Here is a 24810-nt window from a genome sequence, read left to right as displayed (position 1 = left end):
CACAATAAATCATGCATAATGCACCGAATGAATATTTAAATCTAAAAAAATAATTTAATATTTTTAGTGGTATTTTTTAGGATGCCAAATCTCAAATCAAAAACTTTTGTATTCGTCAATTCTTTCGAAACTACAAATCGAAAAAAAATGAAATATTTTTTACATCAACATATTTAAAAATTAGATCTTTTATCACAAAAAGATATTAAAAAAAAAATAATAAATTCCTTCAGCTATTTTGTTATAAAAAAATTATCTTTTTTCTTCAAAGATTTGTACCAAATATATTTACTAGTTACAATAGAAGATTCATCAAACGAATAATTTAGTGAGAAAATATATTATATTTTCTAATAATTGAATTTTTTTTCTTCTTGCACTTTGCACCCTCAAAATTAGGTGGATGTAGAAGAAAATAATAATTTAATTTATTATTTTGCACCCTATAAATAAAAAGACCAACAAAATATAAAATTGCTCTCATTAAGTTTTTAATATTTAATCTAGACTGCACTATAAATGATTTATTGTGTTTCGATGGTACAAAGTGCTATTAACTTTTTTCAAGGGTGCAAAGTGCCAAAAATGCTATATTTCAAGGGCGCAAAATGGAATTAAGCCTTTTATTAATTGATATTAATATAATATATACTCCCGGAGAAAAAAATTCGTTGACCGGAAAGGCGATCTCTCTAATATTAATGCTAAACCGCCGCCGTCGAAACTACATGCACCACCGTCATCATAAATCATAATTAAAAAAAGAAAAAAAAAAAAAAAAAGAAAAGTGATAAAGATCCCAGTATCAGATATTCCAACACTACTCCACGCTCAAAACACACACACACATAAATACATATATATATTGGAAGGATCGTCCTCATTAATACAACACTCCACGCACAAATATATGCATATATAATATTATATATATATATATATATGTACTGCAAGAAAGAAAAAATAATTTGTTTCTTGAATTTGTAATATTGTAATAGTAGTGATTTTGATATATACGATGAGAGCCTTTTCTCTTACCTTCCTCATCCTCACTTTCCTCTCCACTCTTTTCCTTCAAAGGTACTCTCTCTCTCTCTCTAGAATATTTCTCTCTCTAGAATATTTTTTTCTCTCTTCTGCATGTGTGTGAAATTAGACACTCTGTAGTATTGTGTGTGTTTAATGGAGACCCAGTTCTTGAAATTCAGTTTTTTTTTTTTTTTTTTTTTTTTTTTAATTGGTAATTAAAAATTCAATTAATTTCTTGATAACCCAACTCATTTCTGGAATCAAGAAACCAACAGAATTATTTATAATTACTAAATTTAGAGGCAAAATGTTTACACTCCGGCACTTATTTCAAGAATTACTTCTATAATTGGGTTTGATCTGCTTATACACATTGAGAAAAGATTCCTTTATTCTGGGGTAACAACAATAATCTCCTGAATTTATTTAATTTATTTATTTATTTATTTTTAATTTCAAGAAAAAGGAAAAAGAAAATTAAAAATTGAATCTTTGGAATAATGTGTTAGCCTGATCAGAGGAGAAGCAGAGCATGCCAGCTCACCACCCCGTGGTTGGAACTCGTACGATTCGTACAGCTGGATTATTTCTGAAGAAGAATTCCTCCAAAACGCCCAACTTGTTTCTCAGCGCCTGAAAAATCATGGATACGAGGTTATTTAATTTAATTTTAATTTAATTAATTAATTATTTAGTGAAAATTTTTAATGTTTTTTTTTTGTGTGTGCAAAAACAGTATGTGGTGGTGGATTTTCTTTGGTACAGAAGAAAAGTGGAAGGTGCTAATACCAATTCTCTCGGGTTCGATGTTATCGATGAATGGGGCAGGATGGTACCCGACCCGGTTCGTTGGCCTTCGACCCGGAACGGAAAAGGGTTCGCCGAAGTGGCCAAGAAAGTTCATAGCATGGGTTTGAAATTCGGTATTCATGTAATGAGAGGCATTAGCACACAAGCATTCAACGCAAACACCCCTATCCTCGACGTTACCACGGTACATATATTTAATGCTGCTAATTATCGTATTTTCTTGATTTTTTTTTTTTAAGAATTTGGGGTTAAAATCGAAATATATTGATTGCCTGTGTGTGTATAGGGAAAAGCTTACGAAGAATCGGGTCGAACGTGGAGAGCGAAAGACGTAGGAATAAAGGAGAGGGCTTGCGCGTGGATGAAAAACGGTTTTATGAGTGTGAATACGAAATCGGGAGCTGGTTTAGCTTTCCTTCGGTCGCTTTATCAACAATATGCTGATTGGGGAGTTGATTTCGGTATTTTTGATTTTTGATTCAAACAGTCGAAGAATGTATATATATGAATTAAAAGATAATATTACGCATTTCGCGTAGTTAAATAGTTGTTCGTATACGAAAATAAATATTCCACTAGCTAACTTTCTCGTTTGTAAACAGTTAAACACGACTGTGTATTTGGCGAGGATTTTGATCTAGATGAGATAACCTACGTGTCGAAGGTACAACTTATTCGTATCCCTTTTTTTTTTTTTAATTTATTATTTAATTTAATCATCTTTGTAAAAATGATGCAGGTCTTAACGGAGCTTAATCACACGATCCTGTATTCGTTATCGCCCGGAACTAGTGCGACTCCATCCATGGCAAAAGACGTTAGTGCCCTTGTCAACATGTACAGAATTACGGGGGATGATTGGGATAATTGGAAAGATGTAGCTGCCCATTTCGACGTTTCTCGGTAAATTAAAATTAGTTGATTTTATTTGGAATATTTTTTTTTATATTTGAATTATTACAATGTTCTTCGTTTAACTCGAATGTTTCTATATTTCTTGCACGCATTTTTCTACACTAGGGATTTTGCCGCTGCTAATATGATCGGTGCTAGGGGACTGCGCGGAAAATCGTGGCCCGATTTAGATATGCTTCCACTCGGATGGCTTTCTAATGCAGGTATATATATATATATATATCGAAAATTATATTATTCTTAAGATCGGTATCGAATTAGTTAATAATTGATGTGATATATTGATTAGGTTCGAATGAAGGCCCTCATCGGAAAGGCAATCTTACTCTCGATGAACAAAGATCTCAGGTATATTTGTTAGTCGTGTGCGAGTATGTTATATATGTATATATATATGATGTGAGTGCTTAATATTACAGGTGACGTTGTGGGCCATGGCGAAGTCGCCTTTCATGTTCGGAGGAGATATGAGACAGCTGGACGAGTCGACACTGAGTCTAATCACTAATCCTACTCTCTTGGAGATCAACTCATTCAGCTCAAACAATAAAGAGGCGTGTTTCTTGACTTTAATTTTTATCGAATGTTCGTTAACGTAATTTTTTTCATTCTAATTCTTGTCTTAAAAAAACAACATCGCAGTTTCCGTATATTTCGAGTACGAAAAAGGGTCGAATAAGAAATTCCCAATCGAGAATTTCGAACATAGGGAGTAGTACTACACCGGGACTCACTAGCTGCAACGATGTCGATGCGAGAGGGTGGTCGATTAGTGATTTAGGACAAGTGTGCTGGAATGAGAAATCGAGAAACGGGCTTAAAGAGCCTTTTTGCCTATACAAACGAAAGCCTATTCCGACATCGTAATAATTTTATTTTTTTATATTTTTTATATTGAGGAATTTTATTTATATTTTTTAATTTTGGATGCAGAGATAAAGTTCATTTACTGGAGAGGGAGAAGTCGGATTGTTTAGGTGCGTCTCCAAATCGAAAGCTTACTTCTAAAGAATCGAAAAGGGGTCCGTTTTCGCCATGCGGATTTCATGCCAACCAGGTAATTAATTTCGAGGATTGCATTTTTCTCGCTCGTTAAATTGTGGATCGCGTTTCTTTAATACTTCGAAAACGAAATTATTTCGGTTGCGACAGATGTGGGAGTTGACTCACAACGGCACCTTGATGAATAGCTACTCGGGTTTATGTGCATCTATGAAGACAGTCAAAGGTGGTCATTTCATACATATATATATATATATATATATATATATATATATATATATATATATATATATATATATATATATATATATATATATATATATATATATATATATATATATATATATATATATATATATATTGATTATTTAGTAGTTATTTTGTTACATATAATTGCTAAAAGTTTCACTACAATGCAGCTAATTCCGTCTCCACCGGTGTTCGGGCTTGGATTGCAACCGGAAGAAAAGGTTTATTTTTTTTCTAAAATTCGGTGTTATTTTACTAATAATCTTCAACTACTTCTTGGGAATTTAAAGTAATTCGAATATGCAGATTTATACGTAACGATCGATTTTTTCATTTATCAGGAGAAATTTATGTCGCGATATTCAATTTGAATGATCAGAAGGCCGATATATCGATAAAGATAGCAGATTTGGGCAAGGCAATTCCGGGTAAGAATTTCGACAAGGCTTCGTGCAAAAGCAGAGAAGAATGGAGTCGGAAAGATTTCGGAGATGTAAAAGATTCCGTCTCCGCACAAATCGAAACCCACGGATGTGCTCTCTTTGTCCTAAACTGCACTTAATTATAACCTAAGAAAATATTATGTTATACTTTTTATATTCCTAAATTATGTAATTTCACTGTCTTATGTGATATTTTCCTACAATTAATTTCGCGACGAACGAATTTTCGTCGTTAGCTATGAATATTTGTATTCGTTTTGCCTTTGCTGCATGCACTTTTTCCACAAGAGAAAGTATATGTTGTATTATTAATTGTATGCGTAACCCTAATAGGGGTTTTGTACGTTTATTTATGTAGGGAAGTGTATACGATTGTTTTCCTGATCTAGGACCTTTTTATCCGACCTTAATTTACATTATCTATCGATCAATCAATCATCAGTCGTTAATTTGCATTTTTCTTATTTGTTTATAGAAAATACACTCCAATCTTCTCCACATAATGCTTGCTGTTGAGCTCGCCACCACTCTCGCTTCTATCTTGCGAGCTGACATCTTATGAGGTGAAGTGTAATAATGATTTTCCAGTTGTGCGAGCTTTTTGGCCTCCGTATCTATGTGCTCACTTTCCGACGAATACCTTGGCTTATCTCGATTTTCCTTATTCGCTAGGATTTGGCTTATTCGATATACGGGTCACCTCGATTACAGATTTATCTTTAATTCTCCGTTGGGCTTCAGCCCACTAGTCTTGAGTACGGGCAGCTCGGCCCAAAAGTGACGAACTGACGCCCATCAATTTCATTTAATTTAACTAATAATAAAATTATATATAACAAAAGATATGTACAAGGCCATTTTTGTTCATTCAATTAATTTATTGAGGTTAAGTGATATTAAATATTTTTAACAATTTAAGTGGGTACTTAATCGAAAAGGTATATAGTTTAGGGTGGTGCTTGACGATTTAATTAGTTTGAGGGCAATTAATTAGTATCGTATAGTAATAGGGGTGCGATATAAATTAAAAATAGTTTAGATTTTCTTTTATCGAGTTTGTGATATTCCCCTTTTCTTTTTTCAAGAAAAAGAGAGAAGAATTTAATAGAAAATTTATTGCATTTGCGGTCGTCTTTTACTCTTTTAGTCTTTTATGCCCTTCTCTCTCTCTCTCTCTCTCACACACACACACACACACACACACACACACACACACACACACACACAAACACACTCGTGTTTTATGCCATCCCGAGTTTACCCCCTACGGCTCCAATTTCGGAGCAGTTCGTCTACAGAGAAATTAATTTGCTCTTTCTATATTTAATTAATTAAATTAATTAATTAAATATCTTCAATTCGTGAAAAATTGGGGCAAACAGTTATTGCTATTTGCTGTGAAATTACAGATTTCATTTTTCGCGAAAAAAAATGTCGAAATCGCCATGGGGAAACGTCGGGAACTGGGCCGCCGAGGCGGAGCGCGCCGAGGCCGAGGAGCGCGAAGCCGCCGAGAAGGAGGCCGCCGCCGCCGCCGCCGCCCAATCGACGCCCAGCTTCCCCAGCCTGAAGGAAGCCGTCACCACCGCCACGAAGCAGAAGAAAAAGACCAAAATGACCCTTCACGAGTTCCGGACCCAGGATTCCCCCTATTCCGGCTCGGCTCCGAGCCGCGGCCTCACGCCCGACGAAATGTTCCGGCTCCCCACCCGCCCTAAGGAGCGCTCCCCCGACGAAATGCAGCACGGCAGATTGGGCGGCGGGTTTTCAAATTACGGAACCCGATCCGCAGGCCCCAACCAGGGCCGCGACCAGCAGCAGTACGATGGTCGGAGATCTTACGGATTTCAGGAAGATGAACGCCGTGGTGGCCCGCCTCAACCTAGGATTCCGGAAATGAATCAACCCTCGCGTGCCGATGAGGTTGATAATTGGGCTTCCATGAAGAAACCAATCGTACCCGAGTTCAATTCGGGTCAAGCCCGACCCGGGGGTAAGTACAGCTCACTCGGCGCAGGGGGAAGCCCTGGAGCTGGTTCACGGGCCGATGAGGTGGACAGCTGGGCGTCTGCTAAGAAACCAATTCCTCAACCACACCAACAAGGCAGTAGGTCGTCAAGCTTCGGTTCGGGCTACTCCAGGCCCGAGTCTGATCGTTGGACTCGAAACGAACAAAGATCGGTTTTGGATTCTCCTAAAATAGAAGCTGATGTGGTGGTGAAAGTTAACAAGCCTAATCCGTTTGGGGCTGCTAGGCCGAGGGAGGAGGTGTTGGCGGAGAAGGGATTGGATTGGAAGAAGATGGATTTGGAGACTGAAGGGAAGAAGCCCGCCAGTTCGCAGTCGAGTAGGCCGGAGAGTCCAGTTTTGACGGCAGGAGAGGGTGAAGTTGCAGTGAAGCAAAAACCGAAGGTGAATCCATTTGGAGATGCTAAACCTAGGGAAGTTTTGCTTCAGGAGAAAGGCTTGGATTGGAAGAAGATTGATCTTGAATTGGAGCATCGTCGAGTTGAGAGGTAATCTTTTGACTGTGCTCCTATTACTCTATGATGTTAACACATCTTTTATTTACCATTTTCGCCATGAAAGAAAGAGTTGCATTTCTGAGTGTAGCCAGCCATCTCTGAGTTTTGGAGTAGAAGCATTATAGTCGTGTCACATTTACAACTGCATTGTGTCTGATGATTTGGGTGAGTGTAAGACGGGAATTTAGCTTCCATACTGCTACTGAAAACTGTCACGATGCCTGTTGCTGTGATGTAAGTTCTAACTGAAAGTGGTTAGTAGGAAGTGTGTTTAGCATTATTCAAATAGGCTGTGCGTGGAATGATAAATGTAGCTACCCGTTTCTTTTGTTGGGGTGGGGATGAGAGTGAGGTGCTTGGGAGTTTTTGGTAAAGGACACTGGAGCAAATGTGTTGCAGTGTTGGTTGTTTAGACTGTTGACTATCTGTTGGATAAAGTGGCAACTGGGGGTGTGGGGGTGGGGAGGGGGGGGGGTGGTCTTGGTTGTTGAGGTCCTTGTAAGTCTTTGATGAAGGAGGAGGGCCAGGAGAAGTATGCAGATGAGTTGGTTGTTTATATAGATGTCATTGAAAATTTGGACACATGATGAGTATTCTCTTGATTAAATAAATGTACAACTGGTTGCTTTTAATATGACATGTCTAGAATTGGCAGTTATGAAGTTTCTTCAGTTTGTTTCTTTAGATTATAAACAAATTCGAGAAGTTCTAAACAAATGAGTTTATGTGAGATTAATTATGTGCTTTAATTAAGATTGGAAAAATTTTAGATGGTTTCATTCGGTTTCCATAAGGCAGAGGGTTGAAGTATCATACCTCATCACGTCAGCGTTTATATTATCCGCTTTACATTTTTACCTGCTAATTAGGGACTTTTCTGTATCAGAAGTGTATCATTAATGGGTATACCTTCTTGACTAATTCTATCAATTAATCAAGTACTATTTGTAGTAAATATGTTTAAAGATCAGGCAAAGATCTTTCGGCTGAATATTGGGATTGAGAAGTCATTTAGTTGAGATGCTATAACTGTTTTGGTTTTTGGGTTGCTCTTCCTCGTCCACCGACTTTAAATATTTTCTTTAGCATATCTTCATACAATATTTCCATTAATGTCATACTATGTTGCCATCCTCTTTTCATTTTTGGAAAGGGATGTGTAATTGAAGGAATAGGAACAACTAGTCTTCACTGCAGTTAGCGTTGCTGGTATATTTTGTGTTAAGAAATTGTAACGAGTGGTTAACAAAAATGTTAGATGTCAATAGCGTTAGTGAGAATGAGCATCATTTTCTCAAAGGAATCTTACTTGTGCGAGCATTAAGAAGGGAATGTATGCAGGATGCGTTGGATGTAGAAATACAGGTGTCAAATTGTGTTAGGTTCGTTGACTAGTGCTCTTTCAGCAATATGTACATAGGAAGTTGATGTAGTTCGGATGCGAGATATAGTTGGACCCAGTTCCATTGTTACATTTGTTGGGTGTGAGTGATGTTGATTTATGTGTTTCGAACTATATGGGTTGTGAAATTCTAAGATATGTTTGGTTACATTTTAGGGTTAGATAGATTTTCATTTAATTATTTGCCGAGTCCTTCAACATTGTTCTTTCAAGTCTTTCTGTTTTGATTTTTTATTTTTCTTGTTTTCTTTTGACAATGAAAGTAACGTTTGTTTATGTGTTGGGAGAATAAAGTTATTACTGTAGCTGTAGCGGTCTTTATGTCTGAAAAGTTGTGATAGAAGAAGGTTCATAGTGAGAAGAAATTGAAATAAAGTAGGAGACATTTTTTAGTGTCACAGCCAAATCATGTCTAAAATGTTCGATGATTTTGGTTTACGGTTTGGCGAGTAAGTAAAACTGGGAGGAGTTTTGAAATGGTAAAGAAACACTAATTTATGTATTCTCCAATGAAAAAAGAATTTGAAAACGTAAACAAACATAGCCTAGTATGTTGACTTTGTATGCTGGAGGTGATATACCATAAAGAGATACCTATAAAAAGTTTCAAGATAAGAGTTACTAGTCTCCAATTGGGGTTTGTTGAGGCTTCAAAAGCAAAATGAAAAGGATTGCAGAAATGGAAGGAAGATGGAGGGTGAGAAGAGAGAGAGAGAGAGATAACCTACCTAATATTTGCCAATGGTCCCACCACCATATCCAAGGACAGAGATATACAGTGCTTGATAACATTGTCTGAAATAAGGAGTAAAATACATTTTTAAACCTTGTGATAATGTTGGGAGCAAACTAGGTCTATTGTTACTGTAACAAAGTTTACAAATCCTAATTGAGACTTGGTAGATCTAAGAATGTTTGTACTATCTCATAGTTGAACCAAGAGGTATTTGAAATACACTTTTGACCAAATGCTCCCAACGCAGCCCTCCCTAGTTGATGTTTTGACTCGTCCTCACAGTCGATACAAATCTTTTTGTTGAGATTGTTGTAGCTGCCTACATATTTTGGTTAGAAGTTGCATGAGTAGCTTAGAAGAAAATCATGCCAAGATTGAATCACTATATTGCATATAGGTTAAACAATATCGAGCAGGGATGGAAAAAAGGTAGCCATATTCTTCTGGTCAACAGTTATTCATGTCGATATGTTTGCATCTTCGGTTATATCTTAAGTAACATGGTAAATTGCCCTTTGGAAACTTACCCTTTTTGACGCGCTGGCCACTTAGTTGTGTACAGGCTACAAGAGAAGTAGATTGCTAGATACATAAGCAAACAGTTACAAATTCATGATCAAATTTCTACTGTTTGTTTATAAATTTTCTGTCTGAGTGTTTGAGTCAATGCATTTGAACTGTGTTATACAGCCAATTGGTGATATATTATTTCTGACTGCCAAAAGTAATAATTTGTATCAGGTCTGAGACAGAGGAAGAAAGAAAGTTGAAGGAAGAAATCGAACAGTTGAAAAAGGAACTCCTGCTTAAATCTGACGACGACCAAACCACTATAAACGATCTTATACTCCAAAAGGAGCGAGAATTGGAACTATTGGTCCTTCAATTGGACGACAAAATCCGATACACTCAGAAAAATTTCGAGAGACAAGGTTCTGCTGCAGGTGGAGCATACGAGAATCCTAGAGCCGCTTTGGATCGACCTCCATCACAGGGTGAAAGGCCTCCGTCTCGACATGGAGCTTATGAAGACCCTCACTCTCGGCCCGGCTCTCGTGATAGGCCCCGTTCCAGGCCTGGATCAGCCTATGATGAGTCTAGAGGAGGTAACTTCCCTCAAAGATCTTCTTCTTTCACTACTGGAGCATATCAAGATCCTAACAGAGGTGTTGACTTTGTTGAGAGGCCTCGTTCGCGTGGCACTGTTAATTCATGGGCAAGACCCAGTGACGACACAAGGGCTACTCAAGGTGGTGGTGGAAGAGGATTTTTTGGCAGCAGAGATGTCGATAGGTACTCTTTTTTCTTTCTTTTTCATCCTTTATTAGTTTCGGGTTTTTTTTTTTTTTTTTTTTTTGTATAAATATATAGCCTTAAAATCTTACGAGTATCTTACGAGTTATGGGATGGGTTTCTTGGTTGTTGTTTCTTCTTGAGGTTAACGGACGAAAATCTTGATCGTTCTGCTCTAATCTTTAAAATTGCCCTCCTTCTAGCTATTCCACTGTTGAAGATCAGTAATAAAATCATTTTAAGTTTGTGGCATTGTTTGTGTGTATATATATATATTGATTGATTTGAATTGTGAATTGGCAGGTCGGGTTCAAGGTGGTGAACAACAGCATTGACTGACAACTGTGGATTCTTCGAGTTCTCTTTTTGTTTTTCGTCCACGTAGTTAGAGACTACAATAACGCACCGGCATCTCCTTGTATTTTGTTTTGTTATAATTTTGGTGTGAGGAGGGGATATATAAAATCTACTAGCATTTGTTGAATGCTGCCTGCTGGCATAAAGGAATACTCTTTGCCTTAATTGTTGCATATTGATCATAATTTGTAAAAATTGTTTCTCTCACTAGGATCTTATATTTTTGTATTGTTTGTTCTAATTAGGTACTTCAATGTAATGCAATGCACACATTGTCTTAAATCTTTATTTTTTGTTTTGACTTACTGCATTAATTTCTGTTGTGTATTAATTTCTTTTCATGTGAGATTATTACATAGCATCAAAAGTGGTTGTCTTTGTATCCACTTATTTAATTGATTTGATTTTGTGGAAATACAATTTGGGGACACGGATAAAGTTTTCAACGCATGCTAGTGATTCAAATCATTGTCTAAAAGTGATTTTGCCCTTTGTTTGGTTATCTTACAAACTTTATACCAATTCGGATCTCAAGAGATATGGTGTGGTATTATTATACATGGATTTACATATATTTATAGCTATGCTCTATTTTTTATTCCTTCTGTGCCAAATTATCTGTCGCTTTGAGTTATTGACGCCCGTATATTAAGATTGTCAGTAATTATGCATGAGCTAATTCTCTTTCAAATGACAAATATAGCAAAATCGAGAAACATACGTTATTCTAAAGTGAAAAGATATTATGCGAAAATTATTTTGGCACTGAATGAGTAGTGGAGGGGGTGGGGTGTTCACTCGATCGGTAAACCGACCAAATCGTATCGAACCGAAATTTTGATATTCTTTTTGGAATTTCGGTATTCGGTACGGTATATGATATTGATGCATGCTATACCGTACATAATACCAAAATATTGAATATATATTTATCTTTTTATTTTATTTTATTTTAAATCCTTTAAATTATAAGGAATTATAAAATACTTAAAGATTGATAAGTTTTTCCATTATTTACAAATTAGCCTCTATCGGTAATCACCTTTTGTTTTTAGGGCCGACTATTGAAATATGCATGTCACTTTTTTTTTTTTAACTTTTTAAAAATAAGAAAATATATTTTCGATTTTACTCGTACCGAACTGAAAAAACCAAATTAATTCGGCAAAAAACTGTAAGAACCGAACCGAATCGAATAGTTCGTTTCGATAAACCTCACAAATTTTTGGTTTACCGAAATTGCAGTACGGTTTCACCGAACGAACACCCATACTCAAAATCCTTTACAAAAAATGGTTAGCTATCTTTAGAATCTCCAAAAATAGAAAGAGACAATGATAAGAAACAAAAGTACAAACCAACCCACAATGCCACCTGTCGCCCAATGACTACTAACTTTAATCAGTTACACACAAATAAATAATCACTTCTTGGGAAAAAAAGCCGCATTTTTAATTGTTATTTATAGCGGAAAAAGGCAAATGTAGTCACTTTTAATTGTATTTTCTTACAATTAGAATATATATAGTTACACTACAACTTGCGTTATATATAAGTCATCTGATAACTGAAATCGTTGAAGCATTCACAACATGATGATAAGGCTTATCATAAAATTAGTTTGAACGACCACTTTCCGAGATAATATTAAATTACAAAAAAATCCTTCATGTTTGAATAATTACAATGACCCAACTATAAATTTTCTTAATATTTACTCCTACGGTTTCAAATTCAACAGAATCTTCTAGATTATGTGGAATGTTCTCTAGTTTGTGTTCGCTTTGTGCAAAAATGAAGTTTCTGATGCACCACAATGTGATATGTACAAGCCAAGATCTTATGATCATCTTGTTTCAAAAATTGACATAAAAACAGGTACAAACTAGAGAATATTTCACATAATCTAAAAGATTCCACTAAATTTGACACCGCAAGGGTAAACGTGTAAGAAGATTCATAGATGATTGGAGGTTGTAATTACCCAAACACGAGGGGTTTTTTTTTACCTAAGGGGTGGCCGTAATTTACATTTTTTTTTAAATTATAATTTTCATTTTTTGTAGTGGACCATGCTTATTAGCCAAACACGTGAATCGGACAAGCATAAATATGCCTTCTACTCCTCCATTTTTATTTTTATTTTTTCTTTTTATAAATCCCCTTAGCTTAGAATTATCTTCTCTTCCACTTTCTCTGCAATGGAATTTCCTAATTGCTACACAAAATTACTATTCACTATTTGCTTCTCACTATTTTCACTAAGCTGCTTTTCAGTAGTACCCCAGCTAGCATATGCTACAGGCGGTGGTGGTGGTGGTCCTTGTCATTTTCCGGCCATATTCAACTTCGGCGACTCAAATTCCGACACTGGCGGCTTGTCGGCCGCTTTCGGCCAGGCTCCTCCCCCCAACGGCGAGTCCTACTTCCACGGACCGGCCGGTCGGTACTCTGATGGCCGACTAGTCATTGATTTTATTGGTAAGATATATTTTCACTAGTAGGAAAATAGTGTTTCTAATATATATATTCAATTTTGACATGTTTATTGCTACTATGGTATATAGTAGTAGTACAAATGCAGTCATAAAAGACGATCTTCATGATTATCTGTCACTTTAGAATTTTAGTAATAAATTTATTATTTTACTCATAAATTATTTCAAACATTAGGTCTCAAAAAAAATAAAATTAGTGAGAATGACATAGTCTTATTTTATTTTATCTTTTATTTTTTCTATAATCCATGCATATTTATAACAATTCTTAATAAAAATACAGCCGAAAGCTTGGGGCTACCGTATCTAAGTGCGTACCTTGACGCGTTAGGCTCCAACTTCACTAATGGAGCCAATTTCGCGACCGCCGGATCGACGATCCGACCCCAAAACATGACTCTACATCAGAGCGGCTTCAGCCCCTTTTCTCTAAACGTACAATACTATCAATTCAACGATTTCCAACGAAGATCTCAATACATACGCAACCAAGGTATATTTAATTAATAACAATAACTCGTTCATTTATCTAAGCAAATCAAGACTACAAGCCTAATTTTCGAATTTTGAACCATTTTCGTAAATAGGGGGAGTTTTCGCACGACTATTGCCAAATGCAGAAGATTTCTCGCACGCTTTATACACATTCGATATCGGTCAAAACGATCTTACAGCAGGCTATTTCTTCAACATGACAACCGACCAAGTTAGAGAATACGTTCCCGATGTACTTGACCAATTCAAGACCGTTGTTAAGGTAAAAAAGAAAAAATTAAACGTCACAACAACACAAATTTGGTTAATTATAAATATTAGTTAATGTCTCGTAATTTTTTTTTTTGCACGTTAATTAATTAGCTTGTGTGCAGTATATATATGATCACGGAGGAAGGTCATTTTGGATACACAATACAGGGCCGGTAGGTTGTTTGCCGTACGTGATGGACCGCGTTCCGATCACAGCCGGACAAGTGGATAAGGTTGGATGCGCGACTCCTTTCAACGAGGTTGCTCGATATTACAACCTCAAATTAAAGGAAGCTGTTGTCCAGTTGAGGAAGGATCTTCCTTCTGCAGCTTTTACATACGTTGATGTTTACTCGGTCAAGTATGAGCTTATTAGCCAAGCCAAAAAACATGGTAATTAATAATATCCTTTTTCTTCAAAATTTTCGAGTTTTTAGGGCGTGACGGTGACAAAAGGGTAAAAATAGTGTTAATTAGGTCTAATTACGTACACTTATATTGCATTGTGTTTGGAAAAAAAATCATATTTCTCACAAAAAACAAGATAATTTGAGAAACTTAAAAGAATTTTCTGCTGTCGTATTAAACGCTGGACTTTATTAAGTGCAAAAAAGAAAAAGAATTCTAGTCAGTTTCTCTTTGGTAAGATTGTCGATTTCCAGAAAGTCAAAGATCAGATGAAAGTTAAGTGTTGACTGGAGATGATTCGATTAGGTATTTGAATATTAGGGAGCGTAATTAGACCAAACTTCAAGGAAAGACCGGTGTTATAAGTTATTCCGGACAAAATGCAATGTAGTTTTTGCTGATCTTTTTGGGGTTATTTCTATACTACAGTGAGTGAATTTTTACACACACTAACGTTGGTATATATATGTTTGTGTGTATATCAATAATAAAAATCTACTCAATGTATTTCACCCGATATAGCATAATATAAATCTCGTTTCGGTTGTCTTGTTGAAGTGTTTGTGATTTTGAATGGCAGGTTTTGTGCACCCACTAAAAGCATGTTGTGGGCATGGAGGAAAGTACAACTTCAACATGCACCATGGTTGTGGGAGCAAGATCAAAGTACATGGTAAAGAAATCATGGTGGGAAAATCATGCAAGGATCCAACGGTTGCGATTAATTGGGATGGGGTGCATTACACCGAGGCTGCTAATAAATGGGTTTTTGATCAAATTGTTAGTGGTGCTTATTCGGACCCTCCAATTCCATTGAATAAGGCCTGTCACATGCACTAACTAATTATTAGGGCTTTTTTTCTTTTCTTTTTTAATTTTTTTTTTACTTTGTGGTGAAAAAAATTCTCAACAAAATAATAATTACATGCAATAATTTGCGTGACAAAAGAATGGATCTCTTTTAATCTACTTAGTTCTGCGTTTGCTTGCTACTATTAAGTTCGATTGACTAAATAGTAGGAATTAATAAGTTGTTTAGTTGATAAGATTCAACATTACTCAAGTCCACAATTTAAGTGCTACTATGTCATGAAATTAGTAACACCCCTCTGCAATTAATTTGTAGATGGTAATTGAAATGAAAATTTTACAATTTTGTCCTTAAAACAATAACTTGCTTTTGTTAAATACAAGTCTTTATACACAATTCACATATAATAACAGAGTGTAACAAATTTAATACAACATGTTATCTAGCAAACCAAGCATATTATTAATCGAAAGAGAATTAATCCAATCTTATCTAATCCGATATAGGTAAGCAAACAATGCCTTAAGTCTTGTTGAGTTACATAGATTGAATTAGATTGGATTATATGAATCCTCTAACGACTAACTAATTAGTAGGACCATTGGTTCCTTGTACAAGTAATGAAATAGGTAAAAGATCACAACACAAAATTATGCCGCCGTAAGCGGGGAGTTAGATGTTGCACCGGATGGACTACTTACACAGGTGATTGTTAACTATAAGTAAATAAAATTAAATAACCGTCCACTAAACAAACATATACATGAGTGTGTGTGTTTGATTATGTGCAGATCTACTATTAATAATCATCCGGTGTAACATCTATTTTTTTGTTGGATACCTCCTTTTTTATTTATTTATATTATTTTTTAATCTTTAAATAATGAAGCTCTCATTTTGAGAACTTAATTGAAGAAAATATTTCCCTCCTAAAATCCACTCCACTAAAGCCGGCTTTTGAGATCCTACACCGGGTGAAATACACCGGGTAGATCTTTACCATTCATATACACACAAACACACACACACCCACATTGGTATGTGTAGATCAACGGTAGAAAATCACCGGGTGTAACCTTCACCGGGTGTAGGATAGATAAAACCACTAAAGCCCAATAGCTTCTGGAAATTTGAGCTCAACTCCATTTATTTATATGGAAGCTGCTTTATTTATATTAGTGTGAAAAAACCAAAGAAAAATAGAAAAACTCCATTTATCACTATCACCCAACCAAATGCTGCTCTTTACATTCCCTCCACAAACTCCATTCCCAACTACCCTTTCCAATTACACTTTTGCCCCTCTCTTCCCACCCAATTACACCAAACCCCACCCTCACTCTCCCTGCTCCTGCCGCGCCACCGCCAACACCTCCGCTCATCGCCCCCTCTTCCTCGCCGCCACCGCATCCACCTCCCTCCGACAAGTCAGCTTCACTTCCGACGACGACGACGACGAGAAATCGCAGGATGAGGACTCCATGGTGCCATCTGCAGCTGCTTTGGCGGCGGCCATACGCGCCGCGTCCACTTCTCCGGTGGAGTTCGTCCAGAGGATTGAGAAAGGCGGCAGCCGCGGCGGCGCCGCTGAAAATAAAGCTTTGGTGCTGCCGAGTCAGGATTTTCAGCGGCTTTGTCTCGAGCAGCTCGATCTCTTCCGCCGCATCGTTGACCGCGATGCTCTTCTCTCGGTATAGTTGATTTGATTATACTATGTTGAGATCATGTTCTTCTTCTGAAGGCTCGTTATCTTAAATTTTATCATGCAATTCGTGAATTGAAGATGTATTATCATGATTGAGGTTACATTGATTACAAACAAGTGATTTTACAAATTAGGTTTGTTAAATTTGTTATTTTACTGCTGTCAAAATTTTAGTTTGTTTCTGCTGTCAATTTGAGGAGAGCTTATTTGCCACAATATTGAATTAGGCCCGATACATATAGTAGGTTCTAATAGGATTAAGTTAACCACAGGTCTATGTCAGACCAGCTGGTAGTTATGTCATGGATCGATTGGAGTTGCGTCGTGTGACTTCTTATCCTGGTGTACATGCGGCTGATATTGTGGTTTTAGTTGGTAACTTTAGTATGCCAGCTGGACTAAGAGTTGCAGAAGCGGCGATTTCAAGTCAACAGGCAAGGATTTGTGTTCCCCGTTTGTTGGATACTAAAACAAATTGGTGCGTTTGTTCTGTTTGTAAGTTACTAATAGATGTTCCCTTCATTTCTAGGCAGAGGTTTTTCCCGAGCTTGGTGCTGTAGTTTTCCCCATGGTAACACATCCATTTGTTGTGGGCTTCTTAGTTGCTGAGCTTCCAAAGGTGGGTCTAGAGAGAGAATGGCGTGACGCAGAAGAGCGTCCGTTTACTGCAAAATCTTTTTCCTTGCCCCGTAGCATGGATCCACAATCACTGGATGTACAAACTTTCGAGGATCACTCGGTCGACATGCCAAAGTTTTCCACCGAACAGAAATTAAATGCCATAAATATCACCCGTTCACTAGCCATGGCTTATGTCATGGATCAGGTAGGCATGGATCATTACATTTCAATATGTTATTTATATATCAACTTTTTTTGGTGGCTAGTTTGGTTTCAACCCGTGTTGCTTTTGTTAATCTTTAGAAACTAACTCTTCTATATAACTCTACAGAAAGCAATGCTATTGCAGCAATCATCATGGCAAAATAACGTTAGGATGAATAATTTGGTTGAGCAAGTAAGGTTTGCTACTTTGCAATTTGTTACCATATGATTTGCAACATATTATGATGTTTTCTGTATTTGATTTGCAGATTCGAGGTCCTCTTTCCAGCATTCAAACATTGAGCAGAATGTTATCTCTTCACTTGAAGAGAAGTGAGGTGGGTGAGTCCACCACATCAATTTTTTTTAAATAAAATGAATGGACAAGTTTTAAATGCCTTCTATCGTTTCTCATGCAGATATCCTACGATATTGTTGAAGACATTCTTGTGCAGGGTGATCATATGAGAGATACTCTTCAGCAGCTACAAGATGCCGTCTACTTGACAAAGGTGCTGACTACCTCCTATACAAAGAAAATATTTACTTATCGGTTATCATATCACCTGTTAGGAATATCTCAGTTTTCATGTTTATCACGTGACAAACACATAAATATTCATTTCTGAATTTTTTTCTTTGGATTAGGCCCTTTTGCATTTTTTGATTTGCTAAGTCATTTTTTTTTCTCGAACACTTCGATTAGTAACTGTGTCTCTGAGTATATTGCTTTTTCTTCGTAGGCGAATATAATGCGTTATAACAATGAAACGTTAAAGAACACGCAACAGTCGTCGAACGCAAAGCCGGAAATGAGTTCTCAATTATCTAGTAGCCGCCTATCCATGGAAACTTCGATCACAAAGATGCAAGACTCTGGTCAATTGTCTATTAGTTCAACTTTCAAGGATTCAGAGTTTCCCATGCCGCCTCTTGCTCTTGCTCCTTCACATGAACAGGGAATTAGGTACTTTCGTAATAAAATGCTAATTTCTGATGTTCCCGTCTTTGTTATATTCGTCTGTTCTCCTTCCTTCTACTTAGTTTTCCAATCCTCTTAAAAGCATTGGATTATTTGTACTGTGATTGTTTTGCTACATGATTTAGTATATCATAGCTAGTGTGTACATGTACCACTTTTCCAGATAGTTTGATTGTTATATTTCTGTAGTGGAGCCCCGTTTCTTACTAACCATCTTATATCAGAAGACCATGCGCAATTTCCGACGTACTGCAAGATTTGGTTGGAGCGATAAAACCTCTTGCGCATAAGCAACAACGAGTTGTGGAACTATGTGATCTTTCAAGTTCCTTAAAGGTTGCGGTTGAAGAACCTGCTTTACGTCAAGCTCTGAGCAATTTAATCGAGGGTGCTTTGTTGAGAACAGAAGTCGGAGGACGAATCGAAATTGTCTCCACTGGAGCTCCAGCAGGTGGGGTCCTCATCATCATTGATGATGATGGGCCTGACATGCACTATATGGTAATCAAAGTTTGAGTCAACCGGTTTTTTTTTTTTTTTTTTTTTTATTGCAAATATTCTTTTATTTTTAGCCTGTTTAATTTTTTGACTGTGAAATCGAAATCTATTTGCCGAATTGACTGCAGACGCAAATGCATGCACTTACACCATTTGGGACAGATCTATCTGGCGAAGGTAGGATAGAAGACAACATGACCTGGAACTTCATTGCAGGTTTGACTGTTGCTCGAGAGATACTGGAGAATTACGGGTGTGTTGTTCGCGTTATATCTCCAAGAAACACAGATGGAGTCTTCGGAGTTGGTGGGACCCGTCTAGAGATTTGGCTTCCCTCTTTCTCGTCTACTACATCATCATCCTCAGATACACAGAGCTGTGCCTGAAAAGTGAAACGCCACGGCAACTCTCTTCAGCTGTAATGATTCTCAACCATACTCGTTAAATTCAAATGGTTAAATCCGTGATATCATATAGTCTCGTAGCTTTCGAGTTTTAGAAATTTTATATTTTTGGCTTGCATGTTTTTTCTGTACATAATAGTAATAATCACACACCATTCCCTCATTAGCTATGGCCGACGAAATGCTTTAAACATTTGTGAGCATTGGCTCCATAGGTATGCTACAGTAGGTGGAATGTGTATCATGTTAAAGTTTCACTTCATCGACACAATTACTCGGGATGTAATGTATTCGATGTAAAAGAAGTTTGTGCTACAAACATTCCGAGTGCGGATTGACAACAATGGATATAATAATTTGTAAGTTTGGATCGGTCTTTTGTGTGTACTTAAAACGAAACCATGAATCTTTTAGGTTTAGGCTATCAAAGATTTGCTTGTTTCCCTTGTAATGTTTCGGTTAGAACTGGCGGTTCCACATACAGGCGAATCTGAACTAACCCTTAGTGTTCAGCTTCCGGTTAACCGGCCTTTTTACCCGGTTCGGTTTAGAGCCAGTTCAGATTCAAACATGAACCGTGGTCATATCTAGCTTATTTTAATCAGTTGATAAGGTCTCTTATGCAAATTATTTTAAGAGTTGTAAGCTGTTACGTTTTATTTTTAGAATTAAATTTTAAAGTGTGTGGATAAATAGCTGCAAATAAACTATTTTTACTCATGATAAAATCTTAAATAAAAAGGTCGGTAAATTTACTATTTAGAAAATATGCATTTAATGCAAAATTGGAAATTTTAAATTAAAAATAATAGGAAATAAAAATATTTTTCAAAAGTGTTATTTATATGTAACAAATAGAGAATATGCCTTTTCTTTAAGCCGCCATTAACACTAATAATCTACACCAAAAAATTAGAGTCCTAACTTAATGGCTCCGCCGGCGTGGCTTCCGCCGTTAAATTCCCATCCAAACAGTATAACCCACGTCAAGATCCGCGAATCTGAAACATCCCCCGTTAATTACGAAAAAGCCACCGCCGGACGCCAATTCTCCATCGTATGTCACGTCTACGTTGATTTCTTCTCCGACAACGACGTACGGCGGCGCAACCCTTTCCCCGGCTTCTCCGTAAAAGCAACAAGAAAATCATCCGACGTAAAAAACCACCCAGAATCATTGGTTTCCGATATCCTAGACAAAGATCTCGTCCCCTTCCCGTTGGACTCTTTCGTTTGGATCGAAGACAGTTTTCATGGCGGCGGCGCCGCCGCCCTCTCCGGCGAAGACGAGCTCGCCCGGAAACTGTTGGATTTCGTTCTTCTGGTGGACGGCAAGCCGGAGAATGCAGATCGGGATTCGGTGGCGGCGACGCTGGACATCGACAGGGCGGTGTTCGTGCCGGAAGAGGAATTCCGGTGGTGGGTTTCTTGGTTCGATGAGCAGAGGCGGGTTTGCCCGAATTTCAACTTGGAGTACCGCAGAGCCATCGGGAAACCACGTGGCAGGACGGAGGCGGTGAGGAAGACCGCCGGACGGTCTTTGGCCGGAGAGATTGAGAGTGTGGCGGTGGAGGCGGAGTGTTCGATATGTTTGGAGGAGTTTAGCGAGGGGGCGCGTGTTGTTCAATTGCCGTGCCGTCATATGTTTGATGAAGATTGTATCTTGAGATGGCTGAGTGAGAATCGTGTTTGTCCATACTGCCGCCATCTATTTCCTCTTGATTGGAACTAGATTGAAGATTCTTCTTTTTTTTTTTGGGATTCATTCATATGTTGTCTTTTTTCTTTAATGTTCTAATTTCTTCTGATGGGGTCGAATTCAATATAATCTTCTAGATTATGTGGAACGTTCTAAAGTTTGTACTCGTTTTGTGTAAAAATACAGTTTTTGATGCACCGCAATATGATATTTACTAAATTACAAGTAAAGAAACAGATCTTATGATCATCTTGTTTCAAAATGTGGAGCTCGAATGGAGTAAAATAGGTACAAACTGGAGAGTAATTTCATATAATCCACTAAGGCTTCGTTTGGTTGCCAAGATAAGATTAGCCCATATAAGATCAAATAATCTAATGAAACCCGATTATATATTGGATCTTTAGTGATCCGATAAAAAACATGCCTAGAAGGCAAGATAAATCATGATAACATAATATTTGTGGGTCGACCCTTATTAAGGATATCAAACATCATACAAAATCCAATTATTTAGTTAATCATGGCTAATCTCTCCAACCAAACCAGGTCTAAATGACACCGTAAGAATGAATGTGTATGGAAATTCATAATTAAGTGGATAAATGCAATTATTAAATAAAAAAAGTTTTTTCATAATTTAACATTACCTCAGAGATTGGCCGAAAAGTAGTTTCTAGAATCAGAACAATTCCTTTGTCGCAACGATGGGCTTGAAATGGGCTTTCTAAAGTTACAATAATTAAGAAACAAGTTCCATGTGGGCCTTGATGGCCTAGTCCAATATCTAAACCATTTATTTATTTTTATTTATTATATTTCTATTTATGTCACGTTATTTAGTTTTTTTAAAAATATTTTCTAACAAAGTTTTGGTGTTTGATCTTTGAAAAGTTTATTTTGACTTCTCTATAATATTTGACTACCTTTTGAAATAATTTTTTTATGAAGTAACAAATATATGTTTCAATTCAATGACGTAACCAGAGATATAACTTTGAAGGATAAATTCAGTGGAGAAGTCGGTGAAGGGTCAGAGAATGAATGACTCCCCTAAATTTTAATAGGACCCCACTTTTTCCTAAGTTTTGCAATTAATTTTAAATATCAAATCAACATCTAATTAAAAACCCTAGGCATTGTGGGCCTAAATAAATCCCCAAATTCACAAGAATTTTGCAACCGACATATTTTATAGAGTTGGTTTCGAATTTGTTCACCAAAATCAAGCCTACAAAAAAAATCATATTTGGTCGATTTCCCCACTTTGGTTTGCATCTTAAGTAATTTCCCAAAACCATTGACTTTTCCCCATTGACGTTGACTTCTCTTATTACGTCCAAATTAAGCTTTATTCACGATTTCATAATCTTCTTTGAATTGGTCACAATTTTGTGAATTCCCATTAGCTCCACGTGGCTTTTCTTGGGTGGATGACGGTTTATGTAGCACGGACACGGTAACGAATACGGAAAAATGGAGAAACGGTATGTCCAGAAAATAGGGATACAAAAATTTGTGGGAAACGTGTAAATATTAAAATTGTAGAGATATAGTTATAAATATGTTATATGAACATATATGAGTTTTTATTTATATACTATAAATTCTTTTTATATATTTTTCATACAAATATATTCGAAATAAATATGATTATCAACTATAAAATTTGTGATTGTCCATTAAGTCATGTACATAATTAGGGAAGTAACAAAAATATTTGAATTCTCGAGTATCTGACACAAAATGTGTCCGAAACGCTTATACATTAAGAAATTGAAGCTTACGTGTTCCATAGATGATGGTGGATTAAGATGCAACGAATTTGTAAATTTTCATGGCAAGAACATATAATAATAACACAACATGCAAAACAACTAATGATAATTAAATTTAATTAGGTAGTGATGGAATAATTAGGTTAACAAAGAGGGTACCAACAACTTTGTGATGACGCAAAGTCAAACTAGTTTTTTTATGTTTTCCCTCTTAGTCAATTCATAAATTAATCTTCCCCAATTTGTACATACTCCAATTTCAAAATGACTAATAATTAATTAATCGCAAAAAAAAAGGTCTTTTCTTAAGCCATTTGATGCCTTAAACAAGAGGTTAATTACCCTAAAAATGCTTTTTGAAAATACATTTCACCAAAATTATCAATAAACTTCTAAGAAAATCGCTTAACTCAAATACTATTTTTTTTATGAATAGATTTTTATTCCTAAAATATTGGCACGAAGCACTAAATTTGTAAAACTATGATATTTTCGTCGTAAGTAACATGCCCTGTTCGAATAATAAATATTGAATTTTCGTTTGTGCGATTGAACCAATCATATTATTCGATTCATCTATTATGCGTATTTTGATTCTTATATATAAAAATAACAAACGCTAGAGAAATTCTAAAAAACCTTAATTACACATTTATTAATTATTTTATCTCCTAAGGCCCCGTTTGGTTGACAAGATAAGATTAGCCAAGATAAGAGTAAATAATCTAATGAGACCAATTATTTTATTGGAGCTTGAAAGGTCCAACAAAAAAAACTCATTAAAAGGCAAGATAAGCCAAGATAAGCCATGATTATATAATTTTGGCGGGTCGACCCGACAAGTTATTGAGGATACCAAACATCAAATTAAGTCCAACTATTTAGTTAATCATGACTTATCTTGGCAACCAAACGGGGCCTAATTCTTTAAGATTATCTTATTTTGCGATTAAAAGCTCAAAATTCACCTGAAATTCTTTCAACCACAATCTCCTATTTCTCTTCAATTATTCTGCAATGAAATATTTCACTTTTTATCTTTAGTAGAGATGCTTTTTGTTTTTTCTAATTATTTTTTCTTATTAATTAATAGCTTCCACCAACATAAAATCCCTTAATCAATGACCAGAAAGTCAAATGAAGGTATCCAATATTGATACAATATTGTCTAAAATTACAAAAAAGTAATTTATGAATTTTAATGTTATTATTCATATTGTATTATATATATTAACTAGTTCTTCACCCGTGCGTTGCACGGAGGTCAGTTTTAAAATGAGAAAAATAATAATATGTAAACGACTATCTCTTTATAACAACACCAATTCAAGTAAAACAAAATGGAAGGAAATAAAAAATTCATAAACTTTATCTCTTAATTCAGAGTTTTAACATATGAAATTAAATTAAATATTACAACGAAGACAACGTGAAGCGCGCAAACACGATATGAAGATTAAGTGAAATCACTTAAAACATATGGTATAACTCTATTTTGAGGTGAATGCAACCTACTACACAGTGTCAATCTTTTGCAAAATAACTAACTTAACAACAAACACGGTAGCAGAGAAGTAACACAATAAATATTCAAATAACCTGTAAGTTTATTACTAACCGCGTTTAATTAGTGATGCACATTACTCAAACAACAATACAACTTATAAATATTGCAAAAGAGATAAGATGTATAT

The 24810-nt window shown here is 36.2% G+C and overlaps 5 protein-coding genes across 6 annotated transcripts; all 5 read left to right on the top strand.

Annotated features, from left to right (window-relative positions):
• Positions 1 to 661: 661 nt before the first annotated feature.
• Positions 662 to 4855, top strand: LOC105965532 (Melibiase family protein). The gene is made up of 14 exons (XM_012990090.2): positions 662 to 1080; positions 1539 to 1683; positions 1766 to 2023; positions 2126 to 2300; positions 2442 to 2503; positions 2579 to 2742; positions 2860 to 2957; positions 3044 to 3102; positions 3174 to 3308; positions 3397 to 3617; positions 3688 to 3811; positions 3907 to 3982; positions 4176 to 4226; positions 4347 to 4855. The coding sequence occupies exons 1-14, from the start codon at positions 1019 to 1021 to the stop codon at positions 4565 to 4567; spliced, it is 1851 nt and encodes a 616-aa protein (XP_012845544.2). The 5' UTR covers positions 662 to 1018; the 3' UTR covers positions 4568 to 4855.
• A 626-nt stretch (positions 4856 to 5481) lies between these two features.
• LOC105965503 (eukaryotic translation initiation factor 4B2) lies at positions 5482 to 11075 on the top strand. The gene is made up of 3 exons (XM_012990055.2): positions 5482 to 6964; positions 9853 to 10404; positions 10708 to 11075. The coding sequence occupies exons 1-3, from the start codon at positions 5880 to 5882 to the stop codon at positions 10724 to 10726; spliced, it is 1656 nt and encodes a 551-aa protein (XP_012845509.2). The 5' UTR covers positions 5482 to 5879; the 3' UTR covers positions 10727 to 11075.
• A 1812-nt stretch (positions 11076 to 12887) lies between these two features.
• Positions 12888 to 15362, top strand: LOC105965540 (GDSL esterase/lipase At3g26430). Its single transcript, XM_012990100.2, has 5 exons — positions 12888 to 13242; positions 13543 to 13752; positions 13847 to 14016; positions 14129 to 14399; positions 14995 to 15362. The coding sequence occupies exons 1-5, from the start codon at positions 12963 to 12965 to the stop codon at positions 15252 to 15254; spliced, it is 1191 nt and encodes a 396-aa protein (XP_012845554.2). The 5' UTR covers positions 12888 to 12962; the 3' UTR covers positions 15255 to 15362.
• Positions 15363 to 16327: 965 nt separating this feature from the next.
• Positions 16328 to 20011, top strand: CSK (chloroplast sensor kinase). Of its 2 annotated transcripts, none has more exons than XM_012990056.2 (9): positions 16328 to 16916; positions 17203 to 17364; positions 17460 to 17756; positions 17883 to 17948; positions 18025 to 18093; positions 18175 to 18267; positions 18499 to 18722; positions 18962 to 19238; positions 19364 to 20011. In XM_012990056.2, the coding sequence occupies exons 1-9, from the start codon at positions 16461 to 16463 to the stop codon at positions 19619 to 19621; spliced, it is 1902 nt and encodes a 633-aa protein (XP_012845510.2). In that variant the 5' UTR covers positions 16328 to 16460; the 3' UTR covers positions 19622 to 20011. The 2 variants fall into 2 exon arrangements, with proteins under 2 accessions (XP_012845510.2, XP_012845511.2); XM_012990057.2 differs by having other exon boundaries at positions 16386 to 16916; positions 18965 to 19238.
• A 448-nt stretch (positions 20012 to 20459) lies between these two features.
• Positions 20460 to 21572, top strand: LOC105965407 (uncharacterized). Its single transcript, XM_012989949.2, has one exon. It carries the CDS (start codon positions 20568 to 20570, stop codon positions 21369 to 21371), a length of 804 nt encoding a protein of 267 aa, XP_012845403.2. The 5' UTR covers positions 20460 to 20567; the 3' UTR covers positions 21372 to 21572.
• The last annotated feature ends 3238 nt before the right edge of the window (positions 21573 to 24810 follow it).

Source organism: Erythranthe guttata, chromosome 11 (genome assembly GCF_056151865.1).
Source record: "Erythranthe guttata isolate IM_541 chromosome 11, IM_541, whole genome shotgun sequence".
In the NCBI taxonomy this organism is placed as follows: domain Eukaryota; kingdom Viridiplantae; phylum Streptophyta; class Magnoliopsida; order Lamiales; family Phrymaceae; genus Erythranthe; species Erythranthe guttata.
The sequence above is the reverse complement of the archived record's forward strand: the minus strand, read 5'-3'. Positions and strand labels throughout refer to the sequence as shown.